This window comes from Cervus canadensis, chromosome 28, assembly GCF_019320065.1.
Source record: "Cervus canadensis isolate Bull #8, Minnesota chromosome 28, ASM1932006v1, whole genome shotgun sequence".
Taxonomy (NCBI): domain Eukaryota; kingdom Metazoa; phylum Chordata; class Mammalia; order Artiodactyla; family Cervidae; genus Cervus; species Cervus canadensis.
The window spans coordinates 23,706,834-23,726,242 of record NC_057413.1 but is presented as its reverse complement, the minus strand read 5'-3'; the positions used below and the strand labels follow the sequence as shown (position 1 = coordinate 23,726,242).

The window sequence follows — 19,409 nt, the reverse complement described above, 5'->3', positions numbered from 1 at the left end:
AAAATCCCATGGACGAAGGAGCCTGGTAGGCTGCAGTCCATGGGGTCGCCAAGAGTCGGACACGACTGACTTCACTTTCACTTTTCACGCACTGGAGAAGGAAGTGGCAACCCACTCCAGTGTTCTTGCCTGGAGAATCCCAGGGACGGCGGAGCCTGGTGGGCTGCCGTCTATGGGGTCGCACAGAGTTGGACACGACTGAAGCGACTTAGCAGCAGCAGCAGACCTTAATTAACAAAACTAGAAACTTAGTTTAACAATTAACAAAACTTAATATTCAATGAAACATGATATTTTCATTATGAGGGCATTAACCCTGTAGCCAGGGAAGGCTTTAACCCATCAAATAAAAATGAGGTTTGTCAGGGAGCCAGGAAAAGCCATGTGGCTGTCTTGGATTTCTCATAGCCCTGACTCTCTGATTTTCAGCTATTGTTCACGCATTTTTAATTCCCTGATTTAGGAGTAGACTGTTGTCATGTTTAAGGACATCAGGATAGCAAAGGTCTAACAGTGAGGGCTTATTTTTGTAGAAGCAGAATGAGCTTTGTCTACATGTACCATAAACTTAAATGTTTACTTAGTTTACCAAAGTAACAAAAGATTTTAAAAACAAATATAAATCACATAAATGCAAAGAAATTCATAATCTGTTATTGAAACCTTCATTCTAAGAAAACTTCGTTCTCTTAACAGAGAATAGACTAAATTCCAGTCTGTTACCAGTTTACCAGATAACAAAATTTATTAGTTAATCTTAGAAAAGTCTTTTCCATAAATCTTGAAGAACTAGCAGTATTCTTCTAAAGGCATGAGAGTGAAACCATAGAAGGCATGTTTAAAACCTAATTAAATTGCAATTGACAAAGTAACCTGGTCATTGCTGTGACTTGTAACAGTCTAACATGATAACTAGAATTATAACTGACAACATTTAACCAGGACATATCAGATTTTCATGAATTTCACATAATTTCTAGGATATCCATATAAGTAATATCAACCATACAATATAACTTGAGAAAATTCGTCACTCCTCCAACAATATGTCCCATGTAATTTAACATGTCAAATGAACTCAGGTAATTTAATAGCACTTTTGGATGTCTCAGGGGCCCTCTGAGGCATCCCAAAGTTAGCTAGAAGTTATTTAGGAAATTTTGTTGATAAATATCAAAAGGGTTATAACACTCAAACAAATAGGATCATATAGATCACTGTAAAACAGTATATTCATTTAGCCAAAATAGAAAAGAAGATTTCAAAGGTAAACATAGAACAGAGCACTTCAGAGGTAAAGAAACTTAAAATCCATTATCAAAGGCAGTTCAGCATCTCAAGAAAACTTGTCTTTATGCACAAAACTCTTCCCTTTGGGGTCCACTTTCCATAAAATCCTTATCATCATGTTCTGTACCCATTACTTTGTTCTGCCATCCTGAAACAGCCACCTGTAAGTCAGACCTACTTCCTTTTCCCTTCAAAAAATGTAATTTCATTTCTCATACCTTCTTGACTGAAAACACACATCCTGCTTTCCTTAAGCAACCAAGAATTGACCTTATATATATTAGCATTCTGTAGATTGGTGAACATAAATACCAGCGATAATTTCTAAAAAAAAAATTCTAGAGAACATCTCAGGATGGCATCAAACATTTTTCATTAATAGTCCAAAATCTCTTTAGTTTCTGTGTAAGAGGAAGTTAGTGTTCAGTAATGAATTGTTTCAGAATCTTATTTTACTTGGAAATGACCTAGCTATTCAGTAAACTTTCATCACTTAGTTAAGCACAACCCTAGAAATTCAAGGTACCCCAATCTGGAGAGACTATTTTAGACAGACATTCCTAAAGTATACTTATTCTTAATAGTTTAACTAAAGGCTCTTGTCTCATTTATATTTTTCTTTTTTAAAAGTTTCTTCACTCGAGTTACCTTCCTTGCTGACAAACTTGTAACAGAGATAATAATATAACAATATTTAACTTATAATAAACCTAGGCACAATGAAAATAGTATGCTTAATGTTAACAACTCTTAGACATGTCTATATTACATTAGCAAACATTTATACTATTTAATATTGACTACTTTCTAGTTCATGTGAATCTGAAATTCATTTAGGTTAATGTCTCTTGTATTTAGAACTGTCTGATTTGTAAGTGCTTACTTTTCTTTAGGCCAATTAAATTAGAACTCATTTACAACTTCAACAATATTACTAAAAAAACCCCCAAAAGACACACACTGAGACATACGTAAATCCAGACAGACAGAGATCTCATAGTTTTCTGCTTTGAGATTTAAAATGTCTCTGTGACATCCCCTCCCCCACCTTTTTTTTTTTTGAAGTTCTAATTTGCCCAAGGCTGAGGTCTCAGGCCAAGTGGGCTGTGTATTTCAGGGACAGGGAAAGGGTTAACTTCAAGCTTTTCCTTAGGCAGGCTTTTTAACAAGCTAGTTGTTTTTAATTGCATGTGCAAAAAGAACCGGTTTTGAAGTATAGAGGAGAGTTTTTGATCCCTCAGGCTTTTGAATATAGGTGCAAGACCTGGACCAAAGGGAACCTCAGAATCCTTTCCTAGAGATCATGTGAATAGGAAAGGTCGAGCAGGGGTTGTCTAGGAAATCTGATGGAGAGAGACAGAGGGCGATGGGAGATAGGTAGGCAACAGAAAGACAACAGAAAGACACATGCGGCATGAGTCCCTCAAATCCGGATTCTGACTGAGGGCCGTGAAGGACTGAACGTAAGGAAATTCTGAGTCCGTCCCCTGCTTTTGGCAAAAGCTAGTGTGCCATTCAGAGGCTACTTTTTTCCTGGGGGGGGGGGTCCCCCAGCTTGTAGTGTGGCCAGGCCTTTTGCAGGGTCAAAATTTTCCATTTTCTAAGAATATAGCCAAGACTCATATAGTGAGTCTGAGAGAGGCTCCCAGGACGTCCCAGAACCCACTCTTAGCCTACCTGCTGTAGAATGGGGGTACTGACAGTCACCGGCTGACAGGCATCCCTTTAGTCCCAGGGATCTCTCCTTGTGACTAATGGCACAAAAATGGCCAACCATCCCAACAGTCATGTCTGACAGTGAGCGGTGACCTCTGAGAACCATGTGGCTAGGGCGCCATGCGACCCGGGCAAAGAATGACAGAGATTCCTGGGAGCAACCGGGTGACTCACCGTTTGGCGAGTCCCTGAAATGTAGAAGGCACTCTTGGGATGGCTCAGAGGCAACACCTAGGCTCCTGTAAATCAATCTGGACCGAAAGGGAACGAAGTGAAAGTCACAGGGAAGAAGGCTGAGGAATCCGCCTTACAATCCTATCGGGGAGGCGGTGGCCAGGGGACGATGGTCTCTGTTTTGCTTCAACCACTATGTGCCTGCCACAGGGCATGGAAGTTGCCTTGCTGGGGGCGGATGCCCTTGTGGCCTGATCCATTCTGTGTCCTCCTTAGCCGCACATGGGAGTCTTCATGTGGCAGGCGCCCTAATGGCTTTTAAGTGCCTGAGCTGTGCCCACACACTATTGGTTGGCCTAGTCCTCAGTTGGAAAGAAGACAAAGGAGAGACCCTCACCCGTTCGGGCGGCAGCTACTGGGGCGCAGTGGGGCCTTTGGAACACACCAGAGGGTAAGCCTGGCCTGAGTTCCTCAGTTGCTTCCACAGCACTTGCCTGTTCTCAGAGGGTCCCTATGAGAAAGGAGAAGTGAGGAGGTGGGGGAGGAGACCCCAAGGTCCCCGTACAGGCCACCAAAAATGTCGTGGTCTGGGCGTGGGTTGGAAAAGAATTTCCAGACATGAGACAGAATGAGAGGGAAATGAAGTTTATTAGAGTGGGAGACGCTGTTAGAACAGCAGACCAGCTCAAGGGAGAACCAACGTTGAACAGGGGTCCTTAGTCCACTTTTATACCCAGGGTCCAAGGAGTGGGATGGGGGCTTGTGGGTCATGTGCTGATGGGATGAGGCATGTATACTGGGTGGGGGAAGAGGAGGGCAGAAACCTTCTCCCTATGGGGTAGGAGGGGAGACAGGTTATACTGTTCCATTATAGTTAGAACATGGGGGAGGGAAGGACGCGAAGGGTCTGGTTTTTCCGTTCCTGTATTCTAAGACCCTCCTTGGTTTTATCTACTGTTTCGTCCTTGGGTCACCACGTAGGTGTTACTGTCTGTGGGTGAAAAATAGGCCATGGAGGACAGAGCAGGGCATCTTAAAGGCCAGAGTGGTAGATTTAGGACAGCTACTGCACCCAGGGCCCCATTCCTGAAAGAGTTTCCAAGTCCTCATTTAGGAGATAATAACTTAGCACCCTTTTACACTATTTTATATTCTGGCCAAATGGAAGTTATGAGAAACTGAGCAAGCATTTGCATAAATAATTCACAGAAAAAAATCTGAGTAGACAATAGATATATAGTGGTAGCCAAATAAATTCAAATTAGAAACAACTAATTTTTACTAAAGTGGTAAAAATTTTAGAGGGATTAACAAAAAGATGAAGCACTGGCAAGAAAGCACTGAGACTGTTGCTCTGCTGGTAGGCATGCACCCTGGGATAATCTTATGGAAAGCAATTTTGCAAAAATGTAATCAGGATCTGCTAAAATTTCATCATCCAGAGTTAATTCTAAAAAATCTACCTTTTGACTTAATAGTCCTACTTCTCCAAGCATCTATAGAAGAATATAATCAGAGATGTAGACAAGTTTTCAATGCTATGATGTACATTAAATATTCCAGAGTTACTTAGTATAGTTAGAACTGAAAATAACATAAATGTCTAACAATGAAGGAAAAATGGTAAATTATGATATATTCATATAATTCACTCATTCCACAAATACCTATGAGCACCTGCATAATGCCGGAAACTGTTATAGGCCTGGAGATTCAAGAAAGAAAAACCCCATTGTGGAATTTACGGATCACTGAAGATCAAGTTTTCAAAGAATATTTAATGACAAGAAGGAAATGCATTACAGTGTTATGAAACAAAATTATATAAACAATATGATCTTAATTTTGCTTAAAAAATTATTTACCCTTAACAAAGGTAATGGGTAAATACATGCAAGATAAATACTGGTTGTTTTTAAGGGATAAGATTTTGGATGAGCTTTAAATTCTTTGTATTTTTGCATTTTCCATCTTAGAATCACAATTATTTATAAATTATTTTAAATGACATTTTGAAACTAATTTCAGTTGTACTTAAAAATGCTCACAGAAAATTTTAAATGAAAAATAACAGACCACTGAAGTATATAGCCTCTATGACCTCCCCTTCATTATGTCACGTATATAATAGAAATATAATGAAAAGGAAAGACATAAAAATGGTAAGTTATCATCTCTGGGGTGGAAATTTCTGAATATTAGAGTTTTCTTCTCTTTGTATTTCATTAATTTTGTACAACGAATAAGATTTCATTTTATAATCAGTAAAAAAGTATTAAACTGTTAGGCCTGTATAGGCTTGAATAATCTTGAGAAATGGGAAAAGGAAATAGCATTATGGAAACTTTTTTTTTTGTTTAACTTTGTCCATTTTTCCTCCCTCCCTTCTAGTTTGTCAATTTCTTCTGGATAGAGAAAGAGGTTCTCTTTCTCTATCCAGTTAAAAAAAATATGCTGGATTCCTGAATTCTTTTTTTAAAATTAAATGTTATAACCTATTACTACCACACATATTTTAAGAAATTCTACCTTAATATATTTATATTCCCCTTGAACTATAGGACCTTAAGATACTTTAGTGCTAGCAAGTATCAATCAACTCACTAGCCATTATCATCCAGAATATTAGTTCAATCTTGTTTTCTTTAATCCCATAAATTTTAAGCTAACAAGATTTTATGTTGCCATTTACCCAAGTGTTTCCCATTGTCTTTGTACACCATTCCTTTTTTATCTTAAATTTTCCTTCTTTGAGTTCTTCCTTCCTGGAGTATATCCTTAACCAAGAATCTGCTGGTAATAAACCCTACTTTGGTTTGCTTGGAAACCTCTTTATTTTGCTTTCATTCTTTCAAGATGGCAAGTGTAACATTCACATAAAGATCTTTGGTACTCCAATAGTTCAGTTGTAGTGAAGTTACAAGATAATTTAGATGGAAAATATTTAGTGAACAGCAGAAAAAAAAGCATATAAACTTTTTATTATTTGAAATTCTCCTTCTTAGTTCTGGTATATTCATACCATTAAAATTAGGATATAAATCACATTTAACCAGTTGATTTTCTAAGCCTGGCTAGATTCAGGCAGAAATGTTGGCGACAGGGATTGAAAGGAGCGAAGTCTCTGAACACTTCCCACGGAACATCAGCATCAGTAGTTCCTACTATCCTCGTAGGATATTTAGCCAGGACTCTGGCTGTGGTCTAGAACTAAGGTCCCTGCAGTTGGTGACTCAGGTAACCCATTCCACATCAGTGGAAAAATCTGCCACTTAAAAAAACAGAACAAAACACCTCAGTGCTACTTTTTCATTTTGTATAGGAGTTAGGGAACTTGCCAACTTGTGAGGCTTTAATACGCAATAATTAGAGGTGGTCAAAATCACACCATTTACTAAAGAAAGCAGTTCAATGCTTCCTTAAAAATATTGAGCTCTTCTGTCTTCCAGTTTAAGTAACTGTATCTTCAGCTGGATGAATGCTGTTATTGAACTAATGTAAGGGTTGGCTTGTTACTGGGAATTTTCAGAGATGTTTTATTCCCTTTACCCAGAGCCAAGACCACACAGGCAAGATTCCTTAGGGATGTTTTCTGCTATGCAATTTTTTAAGCGAAGTTCACCTTTTCATTATGGTTATTGTTGTTTGGGGTTTTAGTCTTATTTAGGTGTTTCAGTTTGACTTCCCACCTTGGGTGGTCCCAGGGATTTGTCTGCTGTCTGCCTTGAAAAGAATCTGTCTGCCAATGCAGGAGATACTGGTTTGATCCCTGGGTTGGGAAAATCCCCTGGAGGAGGAAATAACCCCCCACTCCAGTATTCTTGCTGGGATAATCCCATGGACAGAGGAGCCTGGGGGGCTATACAAACACTACCTTGTGTGAAGTATCCTGATAAAGCTACAGGCTACCTCATCAGAGATCAGTAGATGTACCCAGGACAGACTTTAGTTTCTGTCATCTCAGTTTCTTGCCAGCTGAGCTATATATTTAAAGAGTTGTTTTTAGAGGGCTCTGCATCTTTAGGAATTTAGTACAAAGATTTCTTACTCTGCCATATTTTCTCCCACTGAAGGCCATTCCTTCATATCTTTCCACTTCAAACTTCCCAAGAGCTCCCTTTCAGTGAGTGTGCTGTGGTCCTCCCGAAGTGGCTCTAAGTGAATGCAGGGAGTCATTTCCAGTGAGCTCTGCCCCAAAAGAGCTGTCACCAAAGAAAGCCTAAACTTCTCCACATAGTTTTATTTGCACCCAGTTAAGGACTGTTATCAGATGCTGAACCCTAGTAGACATCAGCATAACTTGAACCCAAATTATTTGAGGATAAAATGGATTATTGGCTTTTGTGTATTTCAGATTTGGCGCAAATACGATGCTGACTGCAGTGGCTTTATATCAGCTGCTGAACTTTGTGTAAGTGTTGCCGGGAGCTGTCCCCGGGCGGACGGCGGGTGAGCTCATTCCTGGGAGTTTGATGTGTATCATGAGCTTGATTTCTGTGTCTCCAAGAAACATGGATATGAATTTGCTAATTTTAAAAAACTGATTCGTGTTTAGAAGGTTTAAAACTGTAGGTGACACTGGGAAAGACATAACTGAGGATTTATGACACCTTTTTATGCTCCGAACTGTTCCCTGGGTTCTGTTTAAAAGTGCTCCCTTCAAACTGTGACAGCCCTGCATTTTGGACTTCTTGCTTGATAAAAAGCATCACATTCCTTCCCTAAAACAAGCAGATGACAATCCTTCAAAAACAGCCTCTTGAGATTTCTAGGTTTATTTGTCACTAGATAAAATGCGGCTTTTCTCTTGATCTCACAGAACTTCCTCCGAGACCTCTTCCTCCACCACAAAAAGGCCATTTCAGAGGCTAAGCTGGAAGAATATACTGACACCATGGTGAGTAACTGAGCAATGCGATCTCAATGAAGACAGTTTCCCCCCATCTCCCCAGGGCCCAGAAACAGCATTTGGCACAGAATTAAGGGCTCTGTGAGTGTTTGCAGACTAGACAAATGCATGAAAAGACCTTCAACTCTGGGAAACAGTGACTGAATTTGAGCTACTTCAGTCTCTCTCTCGGGATGAGAATGCATGCATTTGAAAGAGAGCTGCTCACCTATCCTTAGGGAGACCTGGAAAGTCCAGTTAACATCAGGTTACTAAGCACCAGTCAGTAATCTCAAGTTACTGAGGTTAATCCAAGTCACACTGAAACAAGGAAACGTGAACCCAGACAACCAGGACCAAACACACGGGAGCCCCCCACTCCCTCCGCCCCTCCTCCCCCATGGATGATTCTACTCATTTAGTACATTCATTTAGGGCAATGGAGAGTCAGAAAGCTGGCAAATACATATTTCACCTTTGCCAACTATAGGTATGACCTTGAGAAATGGTCTATTGTTGTTTACTTCAGCTGAAAAATGGGGATTAATAATACCTAATTGCTTCGAGGGCAAGTGAGTGGATGCATATGAAGTGCTTTGCAGAGCATCCAGGAAATAACCAACATTCAATACATGTTAGCTCTTCCTGTAGCGATTGTTGTAGTCCTTGTTGTCATTATTTCCTTTTGCCACTCATGCAATCATATCCTAAATGACCTGAGATTATTTTAGCATCAAAGCTCCCTGGAAAATGGTGAAGTGGGAGAAGTTGCCTTTGGTGAATTCATTCTCACATTCTCATCCAGCTCCTAGCTTGAAGCTTTTCTCCCAGAGCTACTCTATAATAATCTGTACTGAATCTAATCTGGCTTCTCAACCTTTTGTCTCCCCTAAGTCCCTTCCCATCCCCAAATGTCTGTTTCATTCCAATCAAACTCTGTAGGTTTCTTAATTAATAAGCAAGAAAACTACTGGTAAAGGTTTAATTGCTTGTACAATTGCTACACTTATTATAGACAGAGTTCTTAAACAGACTCATCTTACTGAACCTTCTGGTGAATCATCAGGGCTGCATATCATGGAGAAGAGTAATGGATCCCTGTTAAAATGTGTACTACAAGGTTGACCTATTTAGGCCTTTAATTGATGCTTCCAAATACTGTATTATTTCTAACAACTCTTCTATAGCCTTGGCATTGTTCCTGCTCTTCTGTATATCTGATGGTTGACGCTTAGAAAGGGTAAGTGACTAAGCTACCACCAAGCTGATTTCCTAAACTCCTTCTAAAAATCTGATTAACTGGGAAATGATAAGTTGTCTAGCCTAAGGCACCAGTTAAACTGGAAGTTGGGCTGCCTGGCTTTCAGCCCTGGATCTTCTGGCTCTGTATTCCGACTACTCCGAATGCTGTCCTCAGCCAAAGGCACAGGCCCTGGGAAGGAAGAATGTGGTCTTGACCACGACAACTTAGAAATGGCCTGGATGGGAGCTAAGCTGATCCTCAGGACAGACTCACACCCCAGACCAGGAAATAATTTGGCTTCCTATTATGTTGACCTGTTTTAATAACACGCATAATACTGTTTGAAATCCTTTGACAGGCTTAGCACTAAAGAGTGAGAGAGAAATCCCTGAGAAGCAGGAAGCAATTTCCCACCTACCAGTGTATCTCTGGTTTCCTTTTGTCCTAGGTTCCTGGGAAACTCTCTAATAGCATGAATACTCTGAAAAAGGAAATTAGACTGAAACTGCCTGGGAGAGAGAATAATAAGGAGATTACTCTTCCAGTTGGGCATTTTTTTTCAACACTGATTTAACATTATGTTAGCTCTGGCCGTTGTTACCTTGATTTTATTAACTTATAAACCAGACCTTAGGCAGTGAAATGCTTGCACTAAGAATCCCCAGGAGATTTCTAGTATTTCTTTGAATACCTTTGACTCTGAGGGGCTTCCTCCCACCTCCAACTAGAATACTAAGCCACTATTTTCTGACTTTTAAACATAGCTCAGCTATTTTTTCCTTACTTTTCTCCACCTGGTTCTTGCTCATCCTTCAAGATTTAGTTAGAAATCATCTTGCTCTCTTCCATCATCTTCTTCTATAGAGGCTCCAAGTGCCTCTCCTCTGTGCTCCTATAGTATTTTGTGTATTTCAATGTCTTAACATCATAGTCACCTGTTTAATTCACTTTGCAAATATTCATTGAATACCTGCTACGCCTCTGGCACTATTCTAGTCAGCAAGGACTCAGCAGTGAGCAAAACAGAGACTGACACTAATGATAAACATAATAAATAATAAATTACATTGCATGATAGAAGGTAATGAGTGTCATGGAAAAAATTAAACAGTAGACCAGATAGTGCCAGCAGGGCAGCTAGGATGGGAGATTGGGGAGAAGGTGTGATTTGCAACAGGGTGGTCAGGGTGGCCTTTCAAGATGATGCAGCTTGAGAAAGGACCAAAGGTGCAGCAAGCAGGGCCCCTGGGTCAGGGGTGTGCCTAGGATTTCCAGGAACAGGAGACCACCAGTGTGGCTGGAGTGGAGTAAGTAAGGATGACACAGAGGCCAGACCAAGTCAGGCTTTGGGGGCCATTGTGAGAACGTGGGGGTTTAGTTGGAGGGAGATGGAGGGTTTGAAGGAGAGGATGCCATGAGCTGGCTTTTGTGTTGAAAAGCACCTGAAACAGGCAAGGAGGGAATCAGGAGAATCTGTTAAGAGGCTACTCCTTCATCCAGGTGAAAGGACGGCAGCTTGGATCAGGGCTGGGAAGCAGAAGAGATGAGAACCAGATCTGTTTGAAGATGGAATCAGTAGGATTTCCTGATGAAACAGCTAAGAGTCAAGGGCGACGCTGACACTGTTTACAGATCTTGCACTCCACTAGCTGTGATTCATCTGGGGCAGGGCGGCATCTTATCTGCATGTTCTTAGCCCTCACACGGAGCCTGGGACACAGTGGGCTCCCTAATGAATTCTGTTATTACCTAATAGACAGCTAGGAATAAACCCTGACAATATCAGGAAACTTTGCCCTTGGGATCCTCCTGCTTCTCTTACGTGTGTTCCTCATGACCCTCCAGCCCCAGGGTGATTCCTGCTCCCTCTTGGGGTGTCTTCCATACTACATACTGTTCATGGCATTATTTTGCACAGATCTGACGTTCCTCCAGCAGTGTTTCGTGTTCTGAAATTCTCCTTGTTCTCTTTTTTAAAACCAGACCTTCCAGGGCAGAACCAGAAAGGGTGCCTGGGAGTGCTGGGCTTCATCCTTAGGTGTCTCACTGGGATCCTTCATCACAGAGTCATCCAGAGGGACCCCAACCAGAGAGTGGGTATGAGCCACGCTGAGCCCAGTGTGTGGAGACAGACAGGGAGATGGGAGCCCCACGCTGAAGACGCCAAGTAGGAGCTATAGGAGTAAGGGCTAGAGCTGGAGGCAGCTGAGGAGACCGAGCAGAGCTAATCCAGAAAAGACAATCGGAGCAGGACGAGCCTAGGATTTGTCCTCATGGACTCGGGAGTCACGTCACTGTGTTCCTTTTCTTGAGTCTGAAGTGGTTTTTCGGGTCTGAGGGGTAGGGTCTCACAGTGACTGAGAACACCTGCTCCCTCACCAAAACCCCCACTCTCTTAATGCTTTTCTCTCCAGTTAGAATGTGATCTGGTAAACTAGTTCACACAAAGATGTGAGTTCATTCCTTCAACGACTATTTAGGGACAACCTATCAAGAAAGATACAGTCTCTGACCTTATAGAATTTTCCAATTGGGAGAAAATTTGATTAAAAAAGCAAAGGGAAAAGGAGCAAAAATTCATTCTGGTCCCTCCCTTCCATCCCTGCTGTGCATGTCACTGTGATACTGTATCTACCCGTAAGTAGCAGCCGAGTTCAATTAAGCACTGAAGAGTGCTTAAATATGTCGGCGTCACCTTAAAATGTAATTAAACTATTTTTAAAAAAGTATTCTTGATAAAAGAAAACAAAAACAAGACGCATTACAATGAAGCAGCAATTCTAGAGCTTTAGCAAAGGCAGGATGAGAAAAGTTAGGTGGTCAAAAGGGAAAGGCCAGGGGAGGGATAAATTAGGAATTTGGGATTAACAGATACACACAACTATATATAAAATAGATGAACAACAAGGACCTACTCTATAGCACATGAAACTATTTAATACCTTGTGACAACCTATAATGGGAAAGAATCTGAAAAAGAATATATATACACATACATATGTATAGCTGAATCACTTAGCTGTATACCTGAAACATTGTAAATCGACTATTCTTCAATTTTTTAAAAAAGAAAAGGTAGGTGAACAGAATGAAAGTTAAACTTTTAAAAGACGTTTTCTTAACATGCAGTACTTTATTTTCATTGAAACACTGCCAGTGTTTTCTGGTACTAAATATCTTAATCATAATAATTGAGACTTCCTTTTGTGCTAGGCCCTGTGCAAAGCACTTTTCAAACATCTCATTTGATTCTTACATGAACTTTATGAAACAAGTATTTAAATAAATAACCTATTTTATAAATGAAAAAACTGAGGATTACAGGTCAGAGATGATAAGGATGGAGCAGAAATTCCCAGACTCCAATCTATCTTCAAACTGTATTCAAACTGAAACATTTATGACTGAAAGTCTAAGTGCTGAATTATAAAACTGAAAATCTTCAAAAGAGGGAGGGTTAAGCTCTATGAGAAATCAAGAAGAGGTACAAATCCCTACAAATAAAGTGAATAGCAAGGTGAGGAAAAGGCCATGTTAGGAGATTAGGATTCTCTTAATATTTTTATAGATAAGATAATACAGGAGCTCTGACAGCCAAAACAGAATTTATGACCCAGAAAAACTGATTTTTCTCCTCATGAAGGACCTAAATAATCCTGCGAACTGACATCTTATTAAACACCAAAGAGGAAATAAAGCAGTGAAAGACAATGGGGAACAAGAATGGGTTCTACAAAACTGTTCTGGAGAAGAGAGGAACACTGATTGATTAAACTGGGGAAGGGAGGAAGGGAAGAAGAGTGAACTGTGGCTGCAGAAAGCCCCAGGGGTCACCTCAGCCAAACATCCCATCATAAGGGGTAGGAGCAGGCAGGAAGGAGACATGTAGGCTGTTTACAAAGCCGATACTTGGCTGAAAAGAGATTCTGCTCATCGCGCATCAGCCCTGCAACCCTAGTTGCCCAAAGCTGTTTTCTTCACAGTCTTGTGGTTTACATTTAAGAAACCTCAGGCTGGCAGCCCTTACAATGGAACGCCCTGACCTGAGGAAAATCAATGAAATGAAGAAAGAAACGGCAATGTACACTTTTGTTGACTTTGAGCTTTGATCCAGAAGTGGAGAGTCCTGAGAGGCAGCTGAGGGGAATCCGAACGGTCTTAACCAACTTTTGAGTATCTAGGTTGAAAGATGTCCATGGACCAAGACTGTCCTGTTACTAATGTTATGTGTCTGTTTCTAAACAACTAAAACCCCGAGCTGCTTCTGCTCAAGCATGCTGCAGTTAAATATTCATTTTTATTCCAAACTGTCCCATGAGGATAGGACCATGATCAGTCAAACTCCAGATGATCCCTCATTGGTCCTTTATGCACTGGTGAGATAGATAAGTGCTCAAGAATCTAGTGAGAGTTTCCACCCAAGGATCTGAGTTTGCCCTGAAAATTAGACCAGTTTAATGAGATTCAGGCCCATCTATTTCATTTTTCTTTCTTAAATTGCAGAGGCAATTTATACTTTTCCAATGAACAGATATGGGAACTGGGCTACAGTTTTTTTCTTTTTTTTTTTTTAAGGCCTTTTACATTTCCCTAAAGACTTTTGGGTACACGAACTTTTAGAAACTCAACACTTAAAAAAAAGACTTCTAGGATCTGAGCTTTAACTAAGTGATACACCAAGTGTGAAATCACTTTACTGCTGCTTTAATGGCTTTTTACTGAGCAATGGACACAGTCAGAGCAACATTGCATTAAAGATGTGGTTCCAAGGTTTAGCATTAAATGCTTTGTTTGGATATAACCTACTAAATGAATTCAAATTGACCCAAATAAGGATTGGCGTATTTGAAAACTGTTTGAAACCCGAACAAGGAACAAGTCAAGGCAGAACATCCAATCAGAAGAGAAAAGTTAAGGTCTGCAAACTTGTCTCACCTAAACTCCTAATTAATGTTCTGTACAAGGAAGGAAACTATTAACAAATTCCAATTATTACACCTAATTAAGAGGGGCTGCCAACACCTGGCAGAGGGGAAGATTAGCTGCCTGAATAGAATATTATTAGGTAATATTGAACTTTTTAAAATGTAAGCTCATACATGTGGGACATACTAAACTCATATACCTAATTAGAGCATGGAATGTGAACTATTGCAAAAACAATGAAATCTGAGAATGTGTCACACAAAGAGAATATCCCCATCCTCTACCCTGTCCAAGCTCTCATCCTTCATGCCTGGATTAAAGCATCTAACTTCCAGTTGCTTCCTTCCCTAGGTCTCTGATCCAAGCCAACCTAAGACACAACTGGGCTTCTTTTTTTTTTTTTTTTGAATTTTTATTGGAATATAGTTGATTTCCCTGTTGGTTTAGACAGTAAAGAATCTGCCTGCAATGCAGAAGACTGGTTTTATCCTTGGGTTGTGAAGATCCCCTGGAGAAGGGAATGGCTACCCACTCCAGTATTCTTACCTGGAGAATTACATGCACAGAGGAGCCTAGTAGGCTACAGTCCATGGGACTGCAAAGCGTTGGACACAACTGAGTGACTAACACTTTCACTTTTCACAATGTTTTGTTAGTTTCAGATGTACAGCAAAGTGAATGAGTTATACACTCTTCTTTTAGATTCTTTTCCCATATAGGCCATTAGAATACTGAGCAGAGATCCCTGTGCTATACAGTAGGTCCTTATTCATTATCTATTTTACATACAGTTCAGTTGCTTTGTGACCCCATGGATAGCAACACACCAGGCCTCCCTGTCCATCACCAACTCTGAGAGCTTACTCAAACTTAGGTCAATTGGGTCGGTGATGCCATCCAACCATTTCATCCTCTGTCATTTCCCTTCTTCTTCTGCCTTCAATATTGCCCAGCATCAGGGTCTTTTCAAAGAATCAGCTCTTCGCATCAGGCGGCCAAAGTATTGAAGTTTCAGTTTCAGCATCAGTCCTTCCAATGAGCACCCAGGACTGATCTCCTTTAGGATGGACTGGTTGGATCTCCTTGCGGTTCAAGGGACTCTCAAGAGTCTTCTCCAACACCACAGTTCAAAAGCATCAATTCTTCGGTGCTCAGCTTGCTTTATAGTCCAACTCTCACATCCATACATGACTACTGGAAAAACCACAGCCTTGACTAGATGGACCTTTGTTGGCAAAGTAATGTCTGCTTTTTAACATGCTGTCTAGACTGGTCATAACTTTCCTGCCAAGAAGTAAGCGTCTTTTAATTTCATGGCTGCAGTCACCATCTGCCATGACTTTGGAGCCCACAAAAATAAAGTCTGTCACTGTTCCCACTGTTTCTCCATCTATTTGCCATGAAGTGATGGGACTGGGTGACATGATCTTTGTTTTCTGAATATTGAGCTTTAAGCCAACTTTTTCACTCTCCTCTTTCAGTTTCATCAAGAGGCTCTTTAGTTCTTCTTCACTTTCTGCCATAAGGGTGGTATCATCTGCATATCTGAGGTTATTGATATTTATCCCAGCAATCTTGATTCCAGCTTGTGCTTCATCCAGTCCAGCATTTCTCAAGATGTACTCTGCATATAAGTTAAATAAACAGCGTGACAATATACAGCCTTGACTGACGTACACTTTGCCTATTTGGAACCAGTCTGTGGTTCCACATCCAGTTCTAACTGCTGCTCTTGACCTGCATGCAAATTTCTCAAGAGGCAGGTAAGTTGGCCTGGTATTCCCATCTCTTTCAGAATTTTCCACAGATCCACACAGTCAAAGGCTTTGGCATAGTCAATAAAGCAGAAATAGATGTTTTTCTGGAACTCTCTTGCTTTTTCGATGATGCAGCGGATATTGGCAATTTGATCTCTGGTTCCTCTGCGTTTTCTAAAACCAGCTTGAACATCTGGAAGTTCACGTATTGTTGAACCCTGGCTTCGAGAATTTTGACATGGAGATATCAAGATTACTAGCGTGTGAGATGAGTGTAATTGTGCGGTAGTGTGAGCATTCTTTGGCATTGCCTTTCTTTGGGATTGGAATGAAAACTGACCTTTTCCAGTCCTGTGGCCACTGCTGAGTTTTCCAAATTTGCTGGCATATTGAGTGCAACACTTTCACAGCATCACCTTTTAGGATTTGAAATAGATCAACTGGAATTCCATCACCTCCACTAGCTTTGTTCGCAGTGATGCCTCCCAAGGCCCACTTGACTTCGCGTTCCAGGATGTCTGGTTCTAGGTGAGTGATCACACCATCGTGATCATCTGGATCATGAAAATCCCTTTTTCAGTTTCTCTGTGTATTCTTGCCACCTCTTCTTAATATCTTCCACTTCTGTTAGGTCCATACCATTTCTGTCCTTTATTGAGCCCATCTTTGTATGAAATGCTCCCTTGGTATCTCTAATTTTCTTGAAGAGATCTCTTTCCCCTTCTATTGTTTTCCTCTATTTCTTTGCACTGATCACTGAGGAAGGCTTTCTTATCTCTCCTTGCTATTCTCTGGAACTTGCACTTATCACTGAGGAAGGCTTTCTTATCTCTCCTTGCTATTCTTTGGAGCTCTCAACTTATATACAGTACTGTGTCTATTTCAACTCCAATCCGTATTTATCCCTCCCCTTCCAGGCTCTGTTGATATCTCTTCTCCTCCATGTCCACCATTATGCTACTGATGACCTCACCCAGTCTCATGGTTTTAAATACCAGCTAATGGTGACCTCCTCCAGTTTATAGCTCTGACCGAGAGGACTTCTCTGAGCTGCTTGCACATAGTTGAATGTATGTCTCCCCTTGGATGCCCAATATGCCTCTGAAACCTAGCATATCCAGAGTTGACTTTCTGACCTTCCCCTGCAGACCTGCTTCATTGGGATCTTCCTCAACCCAGTGAATATGAACTCCACTTTTCAATCTGCCCCTCCTTCGGGACTTATCTGAAGTCCCATCTCCTTTCTCAGTATTCTTCAGTATTCTAACATATTGTTCTGTTTCTTTGTCTCAGTGGTCAAGGAGATAATGCTGAATCTTATTTCAGATATTCATTTTTGCTGCTCCAATTACATTGTAAGCTCCGAAAAGCCTGTACCACCTTAAAGATTTTTGAGAGTCTCTCACAGTGCCTTGCATGTTGTTAGACACATGGTAATTATTCAACATTTGTTGTTGTTTAGTCGCTCAGTCATATCCGACTTTCTTGTGACCCCATTGACCATTGCCTGCTAGGCTCCTCTGTCCATGGGATTTCCCAGGCAAGAATACCGGAGTGGGTTGCCATTTCCTTCTCCAGGGGATCTTTCTGACCCAGGGATGGAAACTGCGTCTTCTACATTGACGGTGGATTCTTTAGTGCTGAACCACTAGGGAAGCCCAATTATTCAACATACAATTCTTGACTTAGTAACCTGGGAGGGGGCTCTAAATCCTTTTTCAGAGTGTACATGGCAACAATATTCAGACTTTTTAAAAATGAGAATCTCTTTTTAAGTAAGTAAAGAAACAAAAACACCTGTTAAGGGGTGATTTCCAAAAATATTGCTTAAAAAGCAAGTTGCAAATAATACATAGAATGTGGTCTTATTTGTCCAAAAAAAAAAAAAAAAAAAAATGAAGAGAGACATTTTAAAATGTTTAAAAATTTTCTGGAAGGATAAGTCTATGAATGGTAATTATCTCTACAATAAGGACAGGAAGGACTTTTACTTTGTACTCTTTGCTCTGAACTATCTGCATATTTTTGACATTTCACTTTATCTCAAATTATCAATTAACAATTGTTAAAAAAAAATCTATGGACTGTAATTGTACCTTGGATCTACTGCTTCTGGTAAGAAGTTATGATGAACCCAGTAATGGTTTTAAATGAATTTGCATTTTGCAATCACTATGGCATCTACTGGGGCTTCCCAGGTGGCTCAGTGGTAAAGAATCCACCTGCAAAGCAGGAGACATGAACTTGATCCTTGGGTTGGGAAGATCCCCTGGAGAAGAGAATGGCAAACTACTTCAGTATTCTTGGCTGGGAAATCCCATGGACAGAGAAGCCTGGGTGGGTTACAGTACATGGCGTCACAAAGACTTAGACACAACTTAATGACTAAACCACTACCAGATGGCTCTATATGGATCTTAAAAATGAAGATAAAGCTATTATCAAATCTTAGGAGAATTCTGGGTATACCTACAGACTCTGAGGGGTCTCTTGCCTAAGAAGGGGACCTGTTGGCCTACACCATTTTAAGGAGTTTGTCAGTAAGTCATCGTGTTTCATTTCAAGAGACTTTATAGAACCTTTCATGTACTTAGTACTGAAAAACATGGGGATGAAAATGGAATTTTTTTTTTTTTTTTTTTTACTATTTGGCCTTGTTGGGTCTTACTTGCAGTATGAGGGATCTAGTTGCAGCATGTGAACTCTTAGTTGTGGCATGTGGGATCTAGTTCCCTGATCAGGGATTGAACCTGGGCCCCCTGCATTGGTTACATGGGAATCTTAGCCATTGGATCACCAAGGAAGTCCCCATAATGGAATCCTGTCCTCACCGCCACCACCATGAACCACCAAAGCCCTCCATGAGTGACTTGTGCCATGAGCAAATGTTCACAAAGGTCAGAGGGAAACTCACATAAATAGATTTTTTTTTTTTTGATTTCTCACAGAAAGAAGGGCAATCAGAAAAAGTAAATACCACATCTCTATGGCATCTCAATCTATGGCACCAGATGTTTTCGTTCATAACCAAAAATAAAACATGTACCACATTAACCATGAGATGTCCAGAACCTGTAAAACTAAGAGCCTGGCTTATGGAAAGAGTTCTTGTGACAGATAAACTTGGATTCAAATCTTGCTACTTTCTTAGACAAATTAATCTTGCTAAATTCCAGTTCCCTGCCTGTATGGCATGCAGCTATTTCTTCTAAGAATGTGGTGACGATTAAATGAAATAAAATATGAAGTGTTGGCTGCTCTACAAAAGTTTGCTATTAGAGTTTTAAAAATTAAGAAACCTTTATGTCCCTTGCCTGCCACAGAAATTGTCAAACATTCAAAATTCACCAAATGTACTTCCATGAGTTAGTACAGACCTATTTACAAACAACTTTCTCAGTTACGGAGATCATGA

At 40.5% G+C, this 19,409-nt stretch overlaps 1 protein-coding gene across 1 annotated transcript in view; it reads left to right on the top strand.

The window, feature by feature from the left end:
• The window catches only part of SCGN (secretagogin, EF-hand calcium binding protein), a 53,675-nt gene that overhangs the window by 21,091 nt on the left and 13,175 nt on the right, over positions 1-19,409 (top strand). The window contains exons 5-6 of the mRNA XM_043450263.1: positions 7,535-7,591; positions 8,000-8,077. Coding sequence (XP_043306198.1) covers positions 7,535-7,591; positions 8,000-8,077 — 135 coding nt within the window. The remainder of the gene's footprint in view (positions 1-7,534; positions 7,592-7,999; positions 8,078-19,409) is intronic.